This window comes from Rutidosis leptorrhynchoides, chromosome 3, assembly GCF_046630445.1.
Source record: "Rutidosis leptorrhynchoides isolate AG116_Rl617_1_P2 chromosome 3, CSIRO_AGI_Rlap_v1, whole genome shotgun sequence".
NCBI classification, from domain to species: Eukaryota; Viridiplantae; Streptophyta; class Magnoliopsida; order Asterales; family Asteraceae; genus Rutidosis; species Rutidosis leptorrhynchoides.
This window is the reverse complement of record NC_092335.1, coordinates 4,757,422-4,778,839: the sequence shown is the minus strand read 5'-3', so window position 1 is coordinate 4,778,839 and position 21,418 is coordinate 4,757,422. Positions and strand designations below refer to the sequence as shown.

At 34.1% G+C, this 21,418-nt stretch overlaps 1 protein-coding gene across 1 annotated transcript; it reads right to left on the bottom strand.

The window, feature by feature from the left end:
- Positions 1-263: 263 nt before the first annotated feature.
- On the bottom strand, positions 264-2,608 carry LOC139897197 (uncharacterized). The gene is made up of 4 exons (XM_071879867.1): positions 2,490-2,608; positions 1,831-2,323; positions 1,319-1,725; positions 264-1,197 (listed from the first exon to the last, which is right to left on the bottom strand). Exons 1-4 carry the CDS (start codon positions 2,589-2,591, stop codon positions 568-570), a joined length of 1,632 nt encoding a protein of 543 aa, XP_071735968.1. The 5' UTR covers positions 2,592-2,608; the 3' UTR covers positions 264-567.
- Between the last annotated feature and the right edge of the window lie 18,810 nt (positions 2,609-21,418).

Genomic DNA, 21,418 nt, shown 5'->3' with positions numbered 1-21,418 from the left:
CAAAGTTTCACTCCGTAAATATCAAGATTTGGCATTGCACCATTGTGCTCAGATGTTTAATGTCAGTCTCAAAAAAACACTATACATGCATTTTTATTTTATTTTATTAATTATTTTTTTTTACTGATTCACGTATATTACTTAACAATAGTAACTTATTATGCTTCACCACCAAAATCCATTGATAGAAAGTGCTAACAGTGTCTGTAACATGGCTCCGCCACTATTATTGCTAAATATATTTTAATATCAATATTCCGTACTAAAACTAAAAGTGAGTAATAAACATAATAATGTTTACAAATTGGAAAGAAACATGATTACATGAAAGCTTAAATAAGAATTAGTGCTCATATTGTAAAGGTAAGCATGTCTCCCTTCTATTTGAGCCATATCTAACCGTACATTTTGAGAGCTCCCAGTCTTTTTGTGCTGCCAAATACTACTGTAATATTTTAATTGTTCTTTTTTCTTTTTGACCTTTCACGTGCAACCCGTTAAACGAATGGCATCTGATCACGTGAATCAACCATGTGACCCCAGTCAGACATTGCCTACCTCAACTTCCTAACATGCAAATCCAACGTGGCGTTTCATCATCCCTGAAACTGCCATCTCACCAACCAACGTGTCAACCATGTCTCGTTCAATCTCTGCCACCAGCTCTTCCGATTCTTCATCAAACGCTATTTCTCCGATGCCACGTGTACTACTTCTCATATCACCTTCTATCAACTCATCGATATCTTCCAACACTTGACAATCCTTTGCAGGAAAAGATTGAATCTTTTTGCTTAATTTTGTAATTAATTCCGACCCATACATTCGATTTGACTTTTGCTGATCAAACACCCATGGTTTGAATCTTAAGTACGGTTTCAAGATTTCCACAAGAAGCTCGTTGGTTACGTCAAACATAAGTTTCCAGTTAACGACGGTATTGTTGACTTTTTCCAAGATTGTCGGGTGGAGCGGGTGTGAAGGTGAGTACCAATGTGTGATGGATATTTTGGTTGTGCTTTCAATTCCGGTATAATTCAAGATTTTTGATATGTAGTCAAAGTAGTCGGAAGATGTAACGCCGTTAATGGTGACACCGTCACTGTTAAAAATGACGTCATTAGGCTTGTGGTTCAATATTGTATTGTACGACTGGCTCTGACAACTAGGTAATTGTGTGATGCTTTCTATTGTCACCTGCGAATATATATGAGATAATAAATAGAATAAAAAATTTTTGCATTGGAAAATGGAGGAAATAATAAGAAAAATAATGGTAATAGTAATAGTAATGTTGGTACTAGGTTAGGATAAGTACTTGTTTTTGAGATAATGTTGAAGAAGGAGAGGTTATGTCTTTCTTGAAAGAAATAAACTTTGTAGAAGTGTTGACATTTACAAGATGATTTGATAACGGAGTTGACTTCTTCATGTTGTTGCATTTCTTGGTACATTTTAGTTCTTCTCGTTGATTAATTTTTTTCAATCTCAAATCATATTTTTCATTGGCAATTTTCTTGCACTTTAATTCCACTTTCTTTGAGATCTCTTGCTTCACTACCGTGATTTCCTCTTTGACCAATTGACTTTTAACAACTTCTGTTGAACATGTTGATAATGGTGAACATTTTGGTGAATTTGAAGTGGGTTTGTTGAGATTGTTCTTGATCTCCAATAACCTGAGCCTTGGTGAGCAAGGTTCATTTTCTTTTCCACCTCCATATCCTAAAAATAAAAATAAAATAAAAAAATCAGATATTCAAAAAACTTCACATGTACAATAAATTGACAAAATGTAAATCTAGTCAAGTTCTTCATAAAAACCAATACCTTCATCAAGATGTGTTGGTCTCTTAGGTTTTAGCACCACAAGAAGCTCATCTCTTCGTTGTTCTTTCTTATTAGGAGTGTTTGTAATATCGGCACCAACTCTTCGACTAATATTTTCCCTCACTTGTTTCGCAATTTGCTTAGCATACTCACTTGTATTCTCATCAAATCTTCGCCTGTTCTCTTTGTTGCCTTGAAGCGAATGGCGATGGTGATAATCGACTTCTGCAGAAGTCGTCCTACTGCCCGTGGATGCCCGTGGTGTCACGGGCAATGAACGGGCAATTAGTTTGTGAGAGGATGAAGATGAAGAAGGTCTTGGAGATGATAAAGAAGTTCTAGGAGATGAATTTTCAGGAAGAAGATCAAGTCCCATTAATCTTGCAACTAGACTAGGTGTTTTTGTACTAGGTGAGCTACTACTGCATTCTGATGATACATCAGTAGTATCCATTAATCTTGATCTTTTTGTTTTGATTTGAATTCCACCCATCTGTAAAAAGATATATTAAAGTTATACATTTAAAGAATTATTTATGAAACCAACAACCCATCACAATAAACGATAAACAATAATTATCACCATCATGACTTACTTTTTAGATTATTAAAGTAAAAGGTAGAAAAAGAAGAAAGAATAAAGCTAGGTAGAAAATTACAGGGATATTAAAGTTTGTTTCTTGTTTAACTTTTCTTGATAATGATGATGAAGATGAACTATCCATTGGTTCATGTTCTTTTTCTTGTTCCTCTAACTCCATACTGTTCCTTGGTGCTTCTACACGTATTTAATCACAATTATTAAAAGACATTCCACACAAAGTACAAACAGATATATAGAGAGAGCTAGAGAGATACATGAGATATAAGTATGGATATACATACACACCTTTGAGGATTGGTTCTTGAGGAGCTGGGACATTAATGGAAGATTCAGAAATGAAAGGAGGTTGGTGAAAGGGTAGATGATGGCGTTGAATATCAAACATATGAAAAATAGCACTCATGCAACCACCAAAAGAAGATGAAGATGCAGATGAAGAAGATGAAGTGGGTTTATCTCCACGTTGTTTTCTTGATTTTCCGGCCGACTTTGTGTTTGTTGTTCCATGACATCCACCGGAGGCACCTTCATTTGCCACCTTATACAGCAACCATTGTTTTCCCATATCCTAAATTATATTTTTATATATATATATAAAAGAAAAACTAAAACACAATTTTACGAAAACGACTGATTATAATTAGCCAGGGTGAACGACGATTTTTAGTTAAAGGGGTGAGTGTGATTATTTAGTAAAAAGGGAAGAAAAGTGAGAGTGAAGTAGTAGTGGTGAGATTATGGGAGCGTAAAATGCGGATGCTCAAAAAAAAAAAAAAAAAAAAAAAAAAAAAAAAAGCGAACGACGACTGTGATGTTTGTCTTATCGTCACTCACACACACACTCACACTCACACTCACACTCACACTCGCACTCGGCTCTTTCACTTACTTACAATATAAAATATGGAGTATATATTAGTATATTTTATTTATATTTATTTATTTATCAATTTAAAAGAAACTTAACAGAACTAAGAAACACATCGCTTCTAGTCAGTGGTATCTCTATTCCTTATATTACCACCCATTCCTTATATTTGAAATTGAGTTTGAAGTCGTGAGTTCGAGCCTAGTTCAGCTCATTTTCTTAATTAATTTGTCTAAAATATGGAGCTTGAGATTGACCTTAAGGGGGTTTTTCTCGAATCCATTGAGGATTCAAATCCAGTTCGCCTGCCCCTCAAGATGGTTTAAGGATCGTGTTCCTGCAATGTGATTCGGGTTTATTCCCGAAAATACATACGTGCGTGTGTGACAAATGACCGCGAAAGTGATCAATATCCCGCTGAATAATGCCGACAACTTGACTTTCAAAAAATAAAACGTAACTAAGATGACGCCTTTTTCACACACCATTTATACTTTTGAATCTTGCACACACAAACAATATATATATATATATATATATATATATATATATATATATATATATATATATATATATATATATATATATATATATATATATATGAGTTATATTCATTTGCATCCTTAAATTAAGTTGAGATTCAAGGGACAAATCTCAGTGTGGTTGGATTTGACATGCAGAATCACATGTGATTGGGTTTTACAATCACATGTTATTCACATGTGACTGTCATGCAGAATCACATGTGATTGAGTTTTTATAATCACATATGATTGACTTTTACAATTACATGTGATTGACATGCAGAATCACATGATTGAGTTTTAACATAAATTGTGATTAGCTTTTATTAAATTGTACTGGTGATGAACAATAGCGAGTGATGGTATTCATATGAATGTGAATAGTGATTTTTCTAATCAAATACTTTCAAACTGTGATTCATTCGTCAAAGTTGTTCAAAAACAATCCATAAACACTCGTGCATCATTAACTGAAGCTAAATCATCACATAATTCATGAATTTAATGATGAACACAAACAGTTGATTTTTTTCTCGAACATTTGACCTTGAAATTCGAACTCATTTCTTCCATTTAGGAACTGAGATTTTGCAGATAGTTTTACGATGAGATTGTGAACACTTCTACATTTTCACATTTTCTCAAATCGTCTGATCCGGGGACCTAATCGCCTTGACTTTTTAAAACGAAGAACACGAATAAAATAGCTTCAAATCTGTTGTTGTTGTTGATTCAATTTTGTGACGACCCGAAAAATTTCGACTTATTTTGAACCAAATTCTCGATATGATTTCATATTTCTGACACGATAAGCAAAATCTGTAATGTTGAATCTCAAAAATTTTGAACTGTTTTCATATATGCAATTACCCTTCGACTATTCCCGACGATTCACGAACAACTATTTGTAAATAGATACATATATATTTAAATATATAAATATATATATATAATAATTTAAAATATAATTAAAAATAATGTACGACTTAATTGTTAGAAATAAATATGAAAAATAATATAAGTAATAATAAAATTTATTATTAAAATAAATTATATAAAAAAGTATATTGAATATATATATATATATATATATATATATATATATATATATATATATATATATATATATATATATATATATATATATATGGTTTCGAGCCTAATTAGTAAACGTCAGTAACACTCGGTTGACATTTCGATAGTGTTCATATAGATCTAATATGAATTTATGAATATTTAAAATGAAAGTTGGATCGTAAATCGATTACGAAGATTTTAGGTTTGATAGAAATATTTTTACCTTTTTAGTTTAAATCTTAGTACTCCGTACATATTATTTGGAACAGAAAATAAATAATTCACGAACATTTTGATCAGGTTTCAAACAGTTAATGACAGAAATAATTAAATGAATTTAATATAAAAATTTAAGATTTTTCCGTGTACTTTTATCCGCCGCTAATTATCAACGGAGTACAAAATAATAGTCCGTGAAAACTGTCGGTAGAATTAGCCAAATCAATGGCTGCTTTACTGTTCTAAATTGCAATTCATTCACCTACATGTTGCTTAACTTTTCATTCATTTGATAAAATGAGTAATATTATAATATTACTTTATGTTATTATTAAATGTAATATATATTTATATATAGATATATATATGTTATTATAATATTACTTTATGTTATTATTGTGTCCTTCTTAGCACACCACCTTCATCATATTAAACGACCACCCATCGATCCACCTAGCTTGATCATCTTGGACAACCATGAATCCCTCACCACCTTCACTATTTCTTTTCTCTCTTTCTTATTCGACTTACAACAAAACCATAACCCACTTTTTCAATGTTGTTACCCGATACCTCAACCATCATAAACCCACGACTACAACTAAACCACCACCTTGAACCACCGTGATCACCAACACAAACCCATCGAACCATCACCACCTTCATTGAAACCACACACCACCTTATCGTCACCATCTTTAACTTTCTTCTTTCTTCTCCTTCCTTAAGAACAACGACCACCACCATCATTATTTCCATTATTTTCTTTCCATCTGTTTTCTGTTTGTTCATCGACACCAAACAACCAACTCACCTCCATCACCACCGGATTACCACCTCCACCTTCTATCAATACAACCGCCTTCATCACCATCATTAAACTAATTGATCACCACCACGTAAGACCCGACTGCTACCACCCTTAATTCTCTGAATCACTAATCATTTGGCCACTACCTTCACCCAACAACCGTAACACTCTCACCACCACTCAACCCATCAAATGCCTTACTATGATACTGCTAACAGTTAGTGTTTCTATTGTGTTTGAATCACCATGAAACCCTCAAAAACTACCACAACCGCCACCCCTTTAAACTATTACTACCCAACTGTTTTTCTTTCTGTTTCCACTTGAAAGATGACCCAAAACAGCCACCATTTACTGTTACTACCGTTGCTACTTAGATGTTTCTGTTTCTGACAGTTTCGTGACCCAAAGCAGCCACCACGAACCACCATTCGAAACCACTATTATTCTTATTTATTTATTTTTTTTGCTAACGATCACCTTCAACCTTGCTACTACTCCTTATCGTGTTATTCGTTTTATTTCTCCTGAGAAACCACCACAAACCTGTAAATACCACAACCCAAAAATAATCATTTTATCGCTGTTATTAAGTTTCTATCTTCCATTTCTGGTTCAACCATGAATGATGTCACAACGAAATAATGATGATGAGATTACTGCTGTAACGACCCGTCAAAATCGTCATTGACGGCGCCGTCAACTCAGGTCCCGTAACGTGGTCATAGTCCCTAAATGAGACGCGTTTGACCAAAATTATGCCGCATTCATTTGAAACGTGTATGACTTGCAAAGTTTTATGCTACCAAATGGTTTGACAACAAGTTTAAGTTTACAAAAGTTAATAAGTATAAATGAAATAACTTGCGACATAATAAGTTTAAAATCGCGGTTGCTATAAATAGCGTAAGTATGTATGCTTTAAGTTTGAATCCAAAGATGCTATCCCTAGCGTATGCATGTATCAAGTAGCCAAGTATGAACCTGAGAAACATATAGAAAACTGTCAACGAAAAACGTTGGTGAAATCATAGGTGTATTTGTAAACGTTATTTTTGAACCACACGATTTTGTATTTCCATAACGTTGATTATCCAAATCATTTGCATTCCAAAAATACGTTCGCGAGCACCCAATTATCAAGACTTAACTGTTTTGTACCCTGTTACGTAGTGTTAGAACATACACTAAACCCGAAAATATATTTCATCCGCCGACGGTAGCGAACCGTCCGAATGAGGCTCGTCAAGCCCATGTGATCACATAATATAAGTTCTCGCTTACACCCTGCAAGTGTAACTAATGATAATTGAATTGAGGCTTTTTGTTCTAACTCACTGTGAAATGTTTGTTTTCGTACTTGTGTTCAAAGTATAAAGTATGTAGTATAAAACCGTATATGTTTTTCATCCCATGATTTAAAAGTATAAAAGTTGTTGAAAAGATGAGACTATGATCTCACCTCGGGTGCACGCATATAAAAGTACTTCACAAAGTAAACGTGTGCATGAATGTTGCTTAGCCTTGACCTAAACAAGTAAGTTGTATCAATTAACCGGTTACGACACAAGGTCGGGCGAAATGTGTTCAATTAGTCCTATGGCTTGTTACGACTCGATTATGTAGCATGTGAATCATATTGTCAAGTTTCATGCAAGAATCAAGTATAAAGTAAGATTAGAACGATTGCATAAGTGTTTTGTTAAGTTTGACTAAAAGTCAAACTTGGTGAAAGTCAAAGTCAACGGGGTCGGGTCGGGTATCCGACAATTTTTCTATGAAAGATAAGCATATATAAGTATGTTGGTCAAGTTTCATGTTGATCGGAGGTGCGTAGTGAAATGTCCCGTTCTTATTGATTAAAAACGTTCCATATTAATTGATTTCGTTGCGAGGTTTTGACCTCTATATGAGACATTTTTCAAAGAATGCATTCATTTTTAAAACAAACCATAACCTTTATTTCATAAATAAAGGTTTAAAAAGCTTTACGTAGATTATCAAATAATGATAATCTAAAATATCATGTTTACACACGACCATTACATAATGGTTTACAATACAAATATGTTACATCGAAATCAGTTTCTTGAATGCAGTTTTTACACAATATCATACAAACATGGACTCCAAATCTTGTCCTTATTTTAGTATGCAACAGCGGAAGCTCTTAATATTCACCTGAGAATAAACATGCTTTAAACGTCAACAAAAATGTTGGTGAGTTATAGGTTTAACCTATATATATCAAATCGTAACAATAGACCACAAGATTTCATATTTCAATACACATCCCATACATAGAGATAAAAATCATTCATATGGTGAACACCTGGTAACCGACATTAACAAGATGCATATATAAGAATATCCCCATCATTCCGGGACACCCTTCGGATATGATATAAATTTCGAAGTACTAAAGCATCCGGTACTTTGGATGGGGTTTGTTAGGCCCAATAGATCTATCTTTAGGATTCGCGTCAATTAGGGTGTCTGTTCCCTAATTCTTAGATTACCAGACTTAATAAAAAGGAGCATATTCGATTTCGATAATTCAACCATAGAATATAGTTTCACGTACTTGTGTCTATTTTGTAAATCATTTATAAAACCTGCATGTATTCTCATCCCAAAAATATTAGATTTTAAAAGTGGGACTATAACTCACTTTCACAGATTTTTACTTCGTCGGGAAGTAAGACTTGGCCACTGGTTGATTCACGAACCTATAACAATATATACATATATATCAAAGTATGTTCAAAATATATTTACAACACTTTTAATATATTTTGATGTTTTAAGTTTATTAAGTCAGCTGTCCTCGTTAGTAACCTACAACTAGTTGTCCACAGTTAGATATACAGAAATAAATCGATAAATATTATCTTGAATCAATCCACGACCCAGTGTATACGTATCTCAGTATTGATCACAACTCAAACTATACATATTTTGGAATCAACCTCAACCCTGTATAGCTAACTCCAACATTCACATATAGAGTGTCTATGGTTGTTCCGAAATATATATAGATGTGTCGACATGATAGGTCGAAACATTGTATACGTGTCTATGGTATCTCAAGATTACATAATATACAATACAAGTTGATTAAGTTCTGGTTGGAATAGATTTGTTACCAATTTTCACGTAGCTAAAATGAGAAAAATTATCCAATCTTGTTTTACCCATAACTTCTTCATTTTAAATCCGTTTTGAGTGAATAAAATTGCTATGGTTTCTTATTGAACTCTATTTTATGAATCTAAACAGAAAAAGTATAGGTTTATAGTCAGAAAAATAAGTTACAAGTCGTTTTTGTAAAGGTAGTCATTTCAGTCGAAAGAACGACGTCTAGATGACCATTTTAGAAAACATACTTCCACTTTGAGTTTAACCATAATTTTTGGATATAGTTTCATGTTCATAATAAAAATAATTTTCTCAGAATAATAACTTTTAAATCAAAGTTTATCATAGTTTTTAATTAACTAACCCAAAACAGCCCGCGGTGTTACTACGACGGTGTAAATCCGGTTTTACGGTGTTTTTCGTGTTTCCAGGTTTTAAATCATTAAGTTAGCATATCATATAGATATAGAACATGTGTTTAGTTAATTTTAAAAGTCAAGTTAGAAGGATTAACTTTTGTTTGCGAACAAGTTTAGAATTAACTAAACTATGTTCTAGTGATTACGAGTTTAAACCTTCGAATAAGATAGTTTTATATATATGAATCGAATGATGTTATGAACATCATTACTACCTCAAGTTTAGTAGGTAAACCTACTGGAAGTGACAAGAAATGATCTAGCTTCAAAGGATCTTGGATGGCTTGAAAGTTCTTGAAGTAGGATCATGACACAAAAACAAGTTCAAGTAAGATTTTTACTCGAATTAAGATAGTTTATAGTTATAGAAATTGAATCAAAGTTTGAATATGAATATTACCTTGAATAAGAAAGATAACCTACTGTATATAACAAAGGTTTCTTGATCTTAGATGATTACTTGGAATGGATTAGAAAGCTTGGAAGTAAATTAGTAAACTTGAAGGGATTTTTGAAGTGTTCTTGAAGTGTTCTTCCTATGATGATTATAGCTTGATTCTTGAAGTGATTTTTGATGAAGATGATGATTAACTACTGGAAAAATACGTTCATAATAGTGTGTGTGTGTTGAGAGAGAATTAGAAAGAGAAATGGAGTGAATGATGAGTGGTAATTGGTGAGTGGTGAGTGGGGTTAAAAGGAGTTCTAGTTAGTTGACTAGCTCATGGTAGAAGTTAAAATTGATTAGTCATACATGACATAATCAAGAGTGGAATTCCATGCTAGTTCCTATTGGTATATACCCATAGTAAGTACGTTTTGAAGCTGTGTATAATACGGGTAAGAATACGACTAGAATTCTTGATGAAAGAAAAGAATGGGAAAGTAACTGTAACCATTTTTGTTAAGTATGAGTGTTTTGATATATGTCTTGAAGTATTTCAAAAGTATTTTAATACATCTAAATACACTACATGTATATACATTTTAACTGAATCGTTAAGTCATCGTTAGTCGTTACATGTAAGTGTTGTTTTGAAACCTTTAAGTTAACGATCTCAATTAATGTTGTTAACCCATTGTTTATTATATCTAATGAGATGTTAAATTATTATATTATCATGATATTATGATATATTAATATATCTTAATATGATATATATACATTTAAATGTCGTTACAACGATAATCGTTACATATATGTCTCGTTTCGAAATCCTTAAGTTAGTAGTCTTGTTTATATGTATATAACTCATTGTTAATATACTTATGGAGATACTTACTTATCATAATCTCATGTTAACCATATGTATATCCATATATATATCGTCATGTCGTTTTCACAAGTTTTAACGTTCGTGAATCGCCGGTCAACTTGGGTGGTCAATTGTCTATATGAAACATATTTCAATTAATCAAGTCTTAACAAGTTTGATTGCTTAACATGTTGGAAACATTTAATCATGTAAATATCAATCTCAATTAATATATATAAACATGGAAAAGTTCGGGTCACTACAGTACCTACCCGTTAAATAAATTTCGTCCCGAAATTTTAAGCTGTTGAAGGTGTTGACGAATCTTCTGGAAATAGATGCGGGTATTTCTTCTTCATCTGATCTTCATGCTCCCAGGTGAACTCGGGTCCTCTACGAGCATTCCATCGAACCTTAACAATTGGTATCTTGTTTTGCTTAAGTCTTTTAACCTCACGATCCATTATTTCGACGGGTTCTTCGATGAATTGGAGTTTTTCGTTGATTTGGATTTCATCTAACGGAATAGTGAGATCTTCTTTAGCAAAACATTTCTTCAAATTCGAGACGTGGAAAGTGTTATGTACAGCCGCGAGTTGTTGAGGTAACTCAAGTCGGTAAGCTACTGGTCCGACACGATCAATAATCTTGAATGGTCCAATATACCTTGGATTTAATTTCCCTCGTTTACCAAATCGAACAATGCCTTTCCAAGGTGCAACTTTAAGCATGACCATCTCTCCAATTTCAAATTCTATATCTTTTCTTTTAATTTCAGCGTAGCTCTTTTGTCGACTTTGGGCGGTTTTCAACCGTTGTTGAATTTGGATGATCTTCTCGGTAGTTTCTTGTATAATCTCCGGACCCGTAATCTGTCTATCCCCCACTTCACTCCAACAAATCGGAGACCTGCACTTTCTACCATAAAGTGCTTCAAACGGCGCCATCTCAATGCTTGAATGGTAGCTGTTGTTGTAGGAAAATTCTGCTAACGGTAGATGTCGATCCCAACTGTTTCTGAAATCAATAACACATGCTCGTAGCATGTCTTCAAGCGTTTGTATCGTCCTTTCGCTCTGCCCATCAGTTTGTGGATGATAGGCAGTACTCATGTCTAGACGAGTTCCTAATGCTTGCTGTAATGTCTGCCAGAATCTTGAAATAAATCTGCCATCCCTATCAGAGATAATAGAGATTGGTATTCCATGTCTGGAGATTACTTCCTTCAAATACAGTCGTGCTAACTTCTCCATCTTGTCATCTTCTCTTATTGGTAGGAAGTGTGCTGATTTGGTGAGACGATCAACTATTATCCAAATAGTATCAAAACCACTTGCAGTCCTTGGCAATTTAGTGATGAAATCCATGGTAATGTTTTCCCATTTCCATTCCGGGATTTCGGGTTGTTGAAGTAGACCTGATGGTTTCTGATGCTCAGCTTTGACTTTAGAACACGTCAAACATTCTCCTACGTATTTAGCAACACCGGCTTTCATACCTGGCCACCAAAAATGTTTCTTGAGATCCTTGTACATCTTCCCCGTTCCAGGATGTATTGAGTATCTGGTTTTATGAGCTTCTCTAAGTACCATTTCTCTCATATCTCCAAATTTTGGTACCCAAATCCTTTCAGCCCTATACCAGGTTCCGTCTTCCCGAATATTAAGATGCTTCTCCGATCCTTTGGGTATTTCATCCTTTAAATTTCCCTCTTTTAAAACTCCTTGTTGCGCCTCCTTTATTTGAGTAGTAAGGTTATTATGAATCATTATATTCATAGATTTTACTCGAATGGGTTCTCTGTCCTTCCTGCTCAAGGCATCGGCTACCACATTTGCCTTCCCCGGGTGGTAACGAATCTCAAAGTCGCAATCATTCAATAATTCAATCCACCTACGCTGCCTCATATTCAGTTGTTTCTGATTAAATATGTGTTGAAGACTTTTGTGATCGGTATATATAATACTTTTGACCCCATATAAGTAGTGCCTCCAAGTCTTTAATGCAAAAACAACCGCGCCTAATTCCAAATCATGCGTCGTATAATTTTGTTCGTGAATCTTCAATTGTCTAGACGCATAAGCAATCACCTTCGTTCGTTGCATTAATACACAACCGAGACCTTGCTTTGATGCGTCACAATAAATCAAAAAATCATCATTCCCTTCAGGCAATGACAATATAGGTGCCGTAGTTAGCTTTTTCTTCAATAACTGAAACGCTTTCTCTTATTCATCATTCCATTCAAATTTCTTCCCTTTATGCGTTAATGCAGTCAAGGGTTTTGCTATTTTGGAAAAGTCTTGGATGAACCTTCTGTAGTAACCAGCTAGTCCTAAAAACTGGCGTATGTGTTTCGGAGTTTTTGGGGTTTCCCACTTTTCAACAGTTTCTATCTTTGCCGGATCCACCTTAATACCTTCTTTGTTCACTATGTGACCGAGGAATTGAACTTCTTCCAACCAAAATGCACACTTTGAAAACTTAGCGTACAATTCTTCCTTCCTCAATACTTCTAACACCTTTCTCAAATGTTCACAGTGTTCTTGGTCATTCTTTGAGTAAATAAGTATGTCATCAATGAAAACAATGACAAACTTGTCAAGGTATGGTCCACACACTCGGTTCATAAGGTCCATGAACACAGCTGGTGCATTATTTAAACCAAACGGCATGACCATAAACTCGTAATGACCGTAACGTGTTCTGAAAGCAGTCTTTGGAATATCATCTTCTTTCACCCGCATTTGATGATACCCGGAACGTAAGTCAATCTTTGAATAAACAGACGAGCCTTGTAGTTGATCAAATAAGTCATCGATTCTCGGTAGTGGGTAGCGGTTCTTGATGGTATGTTTGTTCAACTCTCGGTAGTCGATACACAACCTGAATGTACCATCTTTCTTCTTGACAAACAAAACAGGAGCTCCCCACGGTGATGTGCTTGGTCGAATGAAACCACGCTCTAAAAGTTCTTGTAATTGGCTTTGCAGTTCTTTCATCTCGCTGGGTGCGAGTCTGTAAGGAGCACGAGCTATTGGTGCAGCTCCTGGTACAAGATCTATTTGAAATTCAACGGATCGATGTGGGGGTAATCCCGGTAATTCTTTCGAAAATACATCGGGAAATTCTTTTACAATGGGAACATCATTGATGCTCTTTTCTTCAGTTTGTACTTTCTCGACGTGTGCTAGAACAGCATAGCAACCTTTTCTTATTAGTTTTTGTGCCTTCAAATTACTAATAACATGTAGCTTCGTGTTGCCCTTTTCTCCGTACACCATTAAGGGTTTTCCTTTTTCTCGTATAATGCGAATTGCATTTTTGTAACAAACGATCTCTGCTTTCACTTCTTTCAACCAGTCCATACCGATTATCACATCAAAACTCCCTAACTCTACTGGTATCAAATCAATCTTAAATGTTTCGCTAACCAGTTTAATTTCTCAATTCCGACATATATTATCTGCTGAAATTAATTTACCATTTGCTAATTCGAGTAAAAATTTACTATTCAAAGGCGTCAATGGACAACTTAATTTAGCACAAAAATCTCTACTCATATAGCTTCTATCCGCACCCGAATCAAATAAAACGTAAGCAGATTTATTGTCAATAAGAAACGTACCCGTAATAAGCTCCGGGTCTTCCTGTGCCTCTGCCGCATTAATATTGAAAACTCTTCCGCGGCCTTGTCCATTCGTGTTCTCCTGGTTCGGGCAATTTCTAATAATGTGGCCCGGTTTTCCACATTTATAACAAACTACATTGGCATAACTTGCTCCGACACTACTTGCTCCGCCATTACTCGTTCTGACACCATTTGTTCCTTTCGTTCTATTAACCCCTGGTACGTAGACCTCACACTTCGCCGTGCTATGACCATTTCTTTTACACTTGTTGCAAAATTTGGTGCAGAACCCCGAGTGATACTTTTCACACCTCTGGCATAGCTGCTTCTGATTGTTGTTGTTGTTGCGGTTATTATTGTTGTTGGGATGATTGTTGTAGTTGCTGTTGTTGTTGTTGTTGTTGTTGTTGGACCGTTTGTTGTAGTTGCGATTGATGTTGCGATTGTTGGGATAATTGTTGCGATTATTGTTGTAATTGCTGTTGTTGTTGTATTGGTGATTCTTATCACCGTTTTCCTCCCACTTTCTTTTGACTTGCTTCACATTGGCCTCTTCAGCAGTCTATTCTTTAATTCTTTCTTCAATCTGGTTCACTAGTTTGTGAGCCATTCTACATGCCTGTTGTATGGAGGCGGGCTCGTGTGAACTTATATCTTCTTGGATTCTTTCCGGTAATCCTTTCACAAACGCGTCGATCTTCTCTTCCTCATCTTCAAATGCTCCCGGACACAATAGGCACAATTCTGTGAATCATCTTTCGTACGTGGTAATATCAAATCCTTGGGTTCGTAACCCTCTAAGTTCTGTCTTGAGCTTATTGACCTCGGTTCTGGGACGGTACTTCTCGTTCATCAAGTGCTTGAATGCTGACCACGGTAGTGCGTACGCATCGTCTTGTCCCACTTGCTCTAGATAGGTATTCCACCATGTTAACGCAGAACCTGTGAAGGTATGCGTAGCGTACTTCACTTTGTCCTCTTCAGTACACTTACTTATGGCAAACACCGATTCGACCTTCTCGGTCCACCGCTTTAATCCGATCGGTCCTTCGGTTCCATTAAATTCCAAAGGTTTGCAGGCAGTGAATTCTTTGTAGGTGCATACTACACGATTTCCTGTACTGCTAGATCCAAGGTTATTGTTGGTATGTAGCGCAGCCTGTACTGCGGCTATGTTTGAAGCTAGAAAAGTACGGAATTCCTCTTCATTCATATTCACGGTGTGTCGAGTAGTCGGTGCCATTTCCTTCAAAATAGTCAAATGGAACAAGTTAATCATACAGAATATTAAGAGTAGTTAATAGTATTTCGTAGCATAATATGAACTCATTTATAAAAGCTTTTTCTTCATATTAGCGTTTTATAAGTTTATATTCGGGTAGTACCTACCCGTTAAGTTCATACTTAGTAGCTAATATACAATTCAACTACTACAATTCTATATGAAAAACTGATTATAATAATATTTCGCGTTCAAACTTTTACACAATATTTTGCAAACTTACAATACCGCTTATTTTACATATAGCATGAAATATAGCACACAATAAATTTGATACAAGATGGTTGTGAAGATAATTCTAGCTAGTACACAAGTCGTTCAGCAAAGGCAATAAAGACACGTAATTCATACGTCCAGAAACAAGTCATGCATTCTGGTTTTACTAGGATTACTTCCCATCCTTGGTCTTGTGGAACATAACCGTTATGGCCATTGATAAGACAGCTTGTTGTAACGTCGTCAAAGGGACGAGGGTTACGTAATGTCCAACAGTCCCGTAACAATCTAAAAACCTCATTTCTTACCCCAATTACCGACTCCGTCACTTGTGGGAATGTTTTGTTTAATAGTTGTAGCCCGATGTTCTTGTTCTCACTTTGGTGAGAAGCGAACATTACTAATCCGTAAGCATAACATGCTTCTTTATGTTGCATGTTAGCCGCTTTTTCTAAATCACGAAGTCCAATATTCGGATATATTGAGTCAAAATAATTTCTTAACCCATTGCGTAAAATAGCATTTGGGTTCCCCGCAATATATGCGTCAAAGTAAACACATCGTAACTTATGGATTTCCCAATGTGATATCCCCCATCTTTCGAACGAAAGCCTTTTATAAACCAAGGCATTCTTGGAACGTTCTTCGAATGTCTTACAAACTGATCTCGCCTTAAATAGTTGTGCCGAAGAATTCTGACCGACTCTAGACAAGATTTCATCAATCATGTCTCCGGGTAGGTCTCTTAAAATATTGGGTTGTCTATTCATTTTGTGTTTTTATACTGTAAAATAGACAAGAGTTAGATTCATAAAAAAAAATACTTATTAATACAAGCAATTTTTACATATATCATAAAGCATAAGCACACTATATTACTTATATTACACCACACGAATACAACTATCTTATTCCGACTCGCTTGTTTCTTCTTCTTCGGTTTTGGTTCGTTTTGCCAAGTTTCTAGGGATATATGATGTTCCCCTAATACGAGCCGTCGTTATCCACATTGGTTTAGAAAAACCTGGTGGTTTAGAGGTTCCCGGGTCATTGTTACAACTTAAGGACTTCGGGGGTTGACGATACATATAAAGTTCATCGGGGTTGGAATTAGATTCTTTATTTTTATGCCCTTTCCCTTATTATTTTCTTTTGCCTTTTTAAATTCAGTTGGGGTAATTTCTATAACATCATCGGAATTCTCGTCGAAATCCGATTCATCGGAGAATTGGTAATCCTCCCAATATTTTGCTTCCTTGGCGGAAACACCATTGACCATAATTAACCTTGGTCGGTTGGTTGAGGATTTTCTTTTACTTAACCGTTTTATTATTTCCCCCACCGGTTCTATTTCTTCATCCGGTTCCGATTCTTCTTCCGGTTCCGATTCTTCTTCCGGTTCCGACTCTTCTTCCGGTTCCTCTTCGGGAACTTGTGAATCAGTCCACGAATCATTCCAATTTACATTTGATTCTTCATTATTATTAGGTGAGTCAATGGGACTTGTTCTAGAGGTAGACATCTATCACATAATATCAAACGCGTTAAGAGATTAATATATCACATAATATTCACATGTTAAAAATATATAGTTTCCAACAAAATTTGTTAAGCAATCATTTTTCAAGTAAACACGGTCGAAGTCCAGACTCACTAATGCATCCTAACAAACTAGATAAGACACACTAATGCAAAATTCTGGTTCTCTAAGACCAACGCTCGGATACCAACTGAAATGTCCCGTTCTTATTGATTAAAAACGTTCCATATTAATTGATTTCGTTGCGAGGTTTTGACCTCTATATGAGACGTTTTTCAAAGACTGCATTCATTTTTAAAACAAACCATAACCTTGATTTCATAAATAAAGGTTTAAAAAGCTTTACGTAGATTATCAAATAATGATAATCTAAAATATCCTGTTTACACACGACCATTACATAATGGTTTACAATACAAATATGTTACATCGAAATCAGTTTCTTGAATGCAGTTTTTACACAATATCATACAAACATGGACTCCAAATCTTGTCCTTATTTTAGTATGCAATAGTGGAAGCTCTTAATATTCACCTGAGAATAAACATGCTTTAAACGTCAACAAAAATGTTGGTGAGTTATAGGTTTAACCTATATATATCAAATCGTAACAATAGACCACAAGATTTCATATTTCAATACACATCCCATACATAGAGATAAAAATCATTCATATGGTGAACACCTGGTAACCGACATTAACAAGATGCATATATAAGAATATCCCCATCATTCCGGGACACCCTTCGGATATGATATAAATTTCGAAGTACTAAAGCATCCGGTACTTTGGATGGGGTTTGTTAGGCCCAATAGATCTATCTTTAGGATTCGCGTCAATTAGGGTGTCTGTTCCCTAATTCTTAGATTACCAGACTTAATAAAAAGGGGCATATTCGATTTCGATAATTCAACCATAGAATGTAGTTTCACGTACTTGTGTCTATTTTGTAAATCATTTATAAAACCTGCATGTATTCTCATCCCAAAAATATTAGATTTTAAAAGTAGGACTATAACTCACTTTCACAGATTTTTACTTCGTCGGGAAGTAAGACTTGGCCACTGGTTGATTCACGAACCTATAATAATATATACATATATATCAAAGTATGTTCAAAATATATTTACAACACTTTTAATATATTTTGATGTTTTAAGTTTATTAAGTCAGCTGTTCTCGTTAGTAACCTACAACTAGTTGTCCAAAGTTAGATATACAGAAATAAATCGATAAATATTATCTTGAATCAATCCACGACCCAGTGTATACGTATCTCAGTATTGATCACAACTCAAACTATACATATTTTGGAATCAACCTCAACCCTGTATAGCTAACTCCAACATTCACATATAGAGTGTCTATGGTTGTTCCGAAATATATATAGATGTGTCGACATGATAGGTCGAAACATTGTATACGTGTCTATGTTATCTCAAGATTACATAATATACAATACAAGTTGATTAAGTTATGGTTGGAATAGATTTATTACCAATTTTCACGTAGCTAAAATGAGAAAAATTATCCAATCTTGTTTTACCCATAACTTCTTCATTTTAAATCCGTTTTGAGTGAATCAAATTGCTATGGTTTCATATTGAACTCTATTTTATGAATCTATACAGAAAAATTATAGGTTTATAGTCAGAAAAATAAGTTACAAGTCGTTTTTGTAAAGGTAGTTATTTCAGTCGAAAGAACGACGTCTAGATGACCATTTTAGAAAACATACTTCCACTTTGAGTTTAACCATAATTTTTGGATATAGTTTCATGTTAATAATAAAAATAATTTTCTCAGAATAACAACTTTTAAATCAAAGTTTATCATAGTTTTTAATTAACTAACCCAAAACAGCCCGCGGTGTTACTACGACGGCGTAAATCCGGTTTTACGGTGTTTTTAGTGTTTACAGGTTTTAAATCATTAAGTTAGCATATCAAATAGATATAGAACATGTGTTTAGTTAATTTTAAAAGTCAAGTTAGAAGGATTAACTTTTGTTTGCGAACAAGTTTAGAATTAACTAAACTATGTTCTAGTGATTACGAGTTTAAACCTTCGAATAAGATAGTTTTATATATATGAATCGATTGATGTTATGAACATCATTACTACCTCAAGTTTAGTAGGTAAACCTACTGGAAGTGACAAGAAATGATCTAGCTTCAAAGGATCTTGGATGGCTTGAAAGTTCTTGAAGTAGGATCATGACACAAAAACAAGTTCAAGTAAGATTTTTACTCGAATTAAGATAGTTTATAGTTATAGAAATTGAATCAAAGTTTGAATATGAATATTACCTTGAATAAGAAAGATAACCTACTGTATATAACAAAGGTTTCTTGATCTTAGATGATTACTTGGAATGGATTAGAAAGCTTGGAAGTAAATTAGTAAACTTGAAGGGATTTTTGAAGTGTTCTTGAAGTGTTCTTCCTATGATGATTATAGCTTGATTCTTAAAGTGATTTTTGATGAAGATGATGATTAAATACTGGAAAAATACGTTCATAATAGTGTGTGTGTGTGTTGAGAGAGAATTAGAAAGAGAATTAGAAGTGAAATGGAGTGAATGATGAGTGGTAATTGGTGAGTGGTGAGTGGGGTTAAAAGGAGTTCTAGTTAGTTGACTAGCTCATGGTAGAAGTTAAAATTGATTAGTCATACATGACATAATCAATATTGAAATCCCATGCTAGTTCCTATTGGTATATACCCATAGTAAGTACGTTTTGAAGCTGTGTATAATACGGGTAAGAATACGACTAGAATTCTTGATGAAAGAAAATAATGGGAAAGTAACTGTAACCATTTTCGTTAAGTATGAGTGTTTTGATATATGTCTTGAAGTCTTCCAAAAGTATTTTAATACATCTAAATACACTACATGTATATACATTTTAACTGAGTCGTTAAGTCATCGTTAGTCGTTACATGTAAGTGTTGTTTTGAAACCTTTAAGTTAACGATCTCAATTATTGTTGTTAACCCATTGTTTATTATATCTAATGAGATGTTAAATTATTATATTATCATGATATTATGATATATTAATATATCTTAATTTGATATATATACATTTAAATGTCGTTACAACGATAATCGTTACATACATGTCTCGTTTCGAAATCCTTAAGTTAGTAGTCTTGTTTATATGTATATAACTCATTGTTAATATACTTATGGAGATACTTACTTATCATAATCTCATGTTAACCATATGTATATCCATATATATATCCTCATGTCATTTTTACAAGTTTTAACGTTCGTGAATCGCCGGTCAACTTGGGTGGTCAATTGTCTATATGAAACATATTTCAATTAATCAAGTCTTAACAAGTTTGATTGCTTAACATGTTGGAAATATTTAATCATGTAAATATCAATCTCAATTAATATATATAAACATGGAAAAGTTCGGGTCACTACACGTAGCATAGTTAGAATTAAACAAAAATGTGCATTTTTGGACGGCCGGGGCCCGGAGCGGCGCTCCAAGACCTTGAGCGGTGCTCAGACTGTCTGTTCAGCAAGTCTGGGCAGTTTTTGAACACTCAAGCACGAATCCAACTTCAAACAATGTAACAACCCTCACTTTTCGACTTCTAAATTAATGAATTAACCCTAGGGTTATATGTCTGACTATATGTATTAAGGGTTGTTATATACAATTAAATATTGACCGAATAGTAATTTTTAGTCAACAATGTACGCTTAAATAAATAATACATTATTAATTTATATAATTTGACATAATTTAACTAAGTATATAAACTTTGTATCACTTTTATTATTTAGTTAATGTATTATATATTTAACTATATAATAAATCCAATTATATATAAATGTAATAATATTTACAAACTTACTAAAACTATAGTTTAATAATTAAAATCATAATTATTATTAAAAATACAAAATACCGAATTATTTATTATTTTTATGTAAAATTTGTATTTATTAATTAAAAAAAAATATTATTGACAAAT

Bases quoted from the DNA above. Each gene is read 5' to 3' on its own strand.
- LOC139897197 (XM_071879867.1), bottom strand. From the start codon at position 2,591: ATGGAGTTAGAGGAACAAGAAAAAGAACATGAACCAATGGATAGTTCA. The intron at 2,324-2,489 runs GTAATTTTCTAC...ATCTTTTTACAG, and splicing joins AAACAAACTTTAATATCCCT to ATGGGTGGAATTCAAATCAA. The intron at 1,726-1,830 runs GTATTGGTTTTT...TTTTATTTTTAG, and splicing joins ACCAACACATCTTGATGAAG to GATATGGAGGTGGAAAAGAA.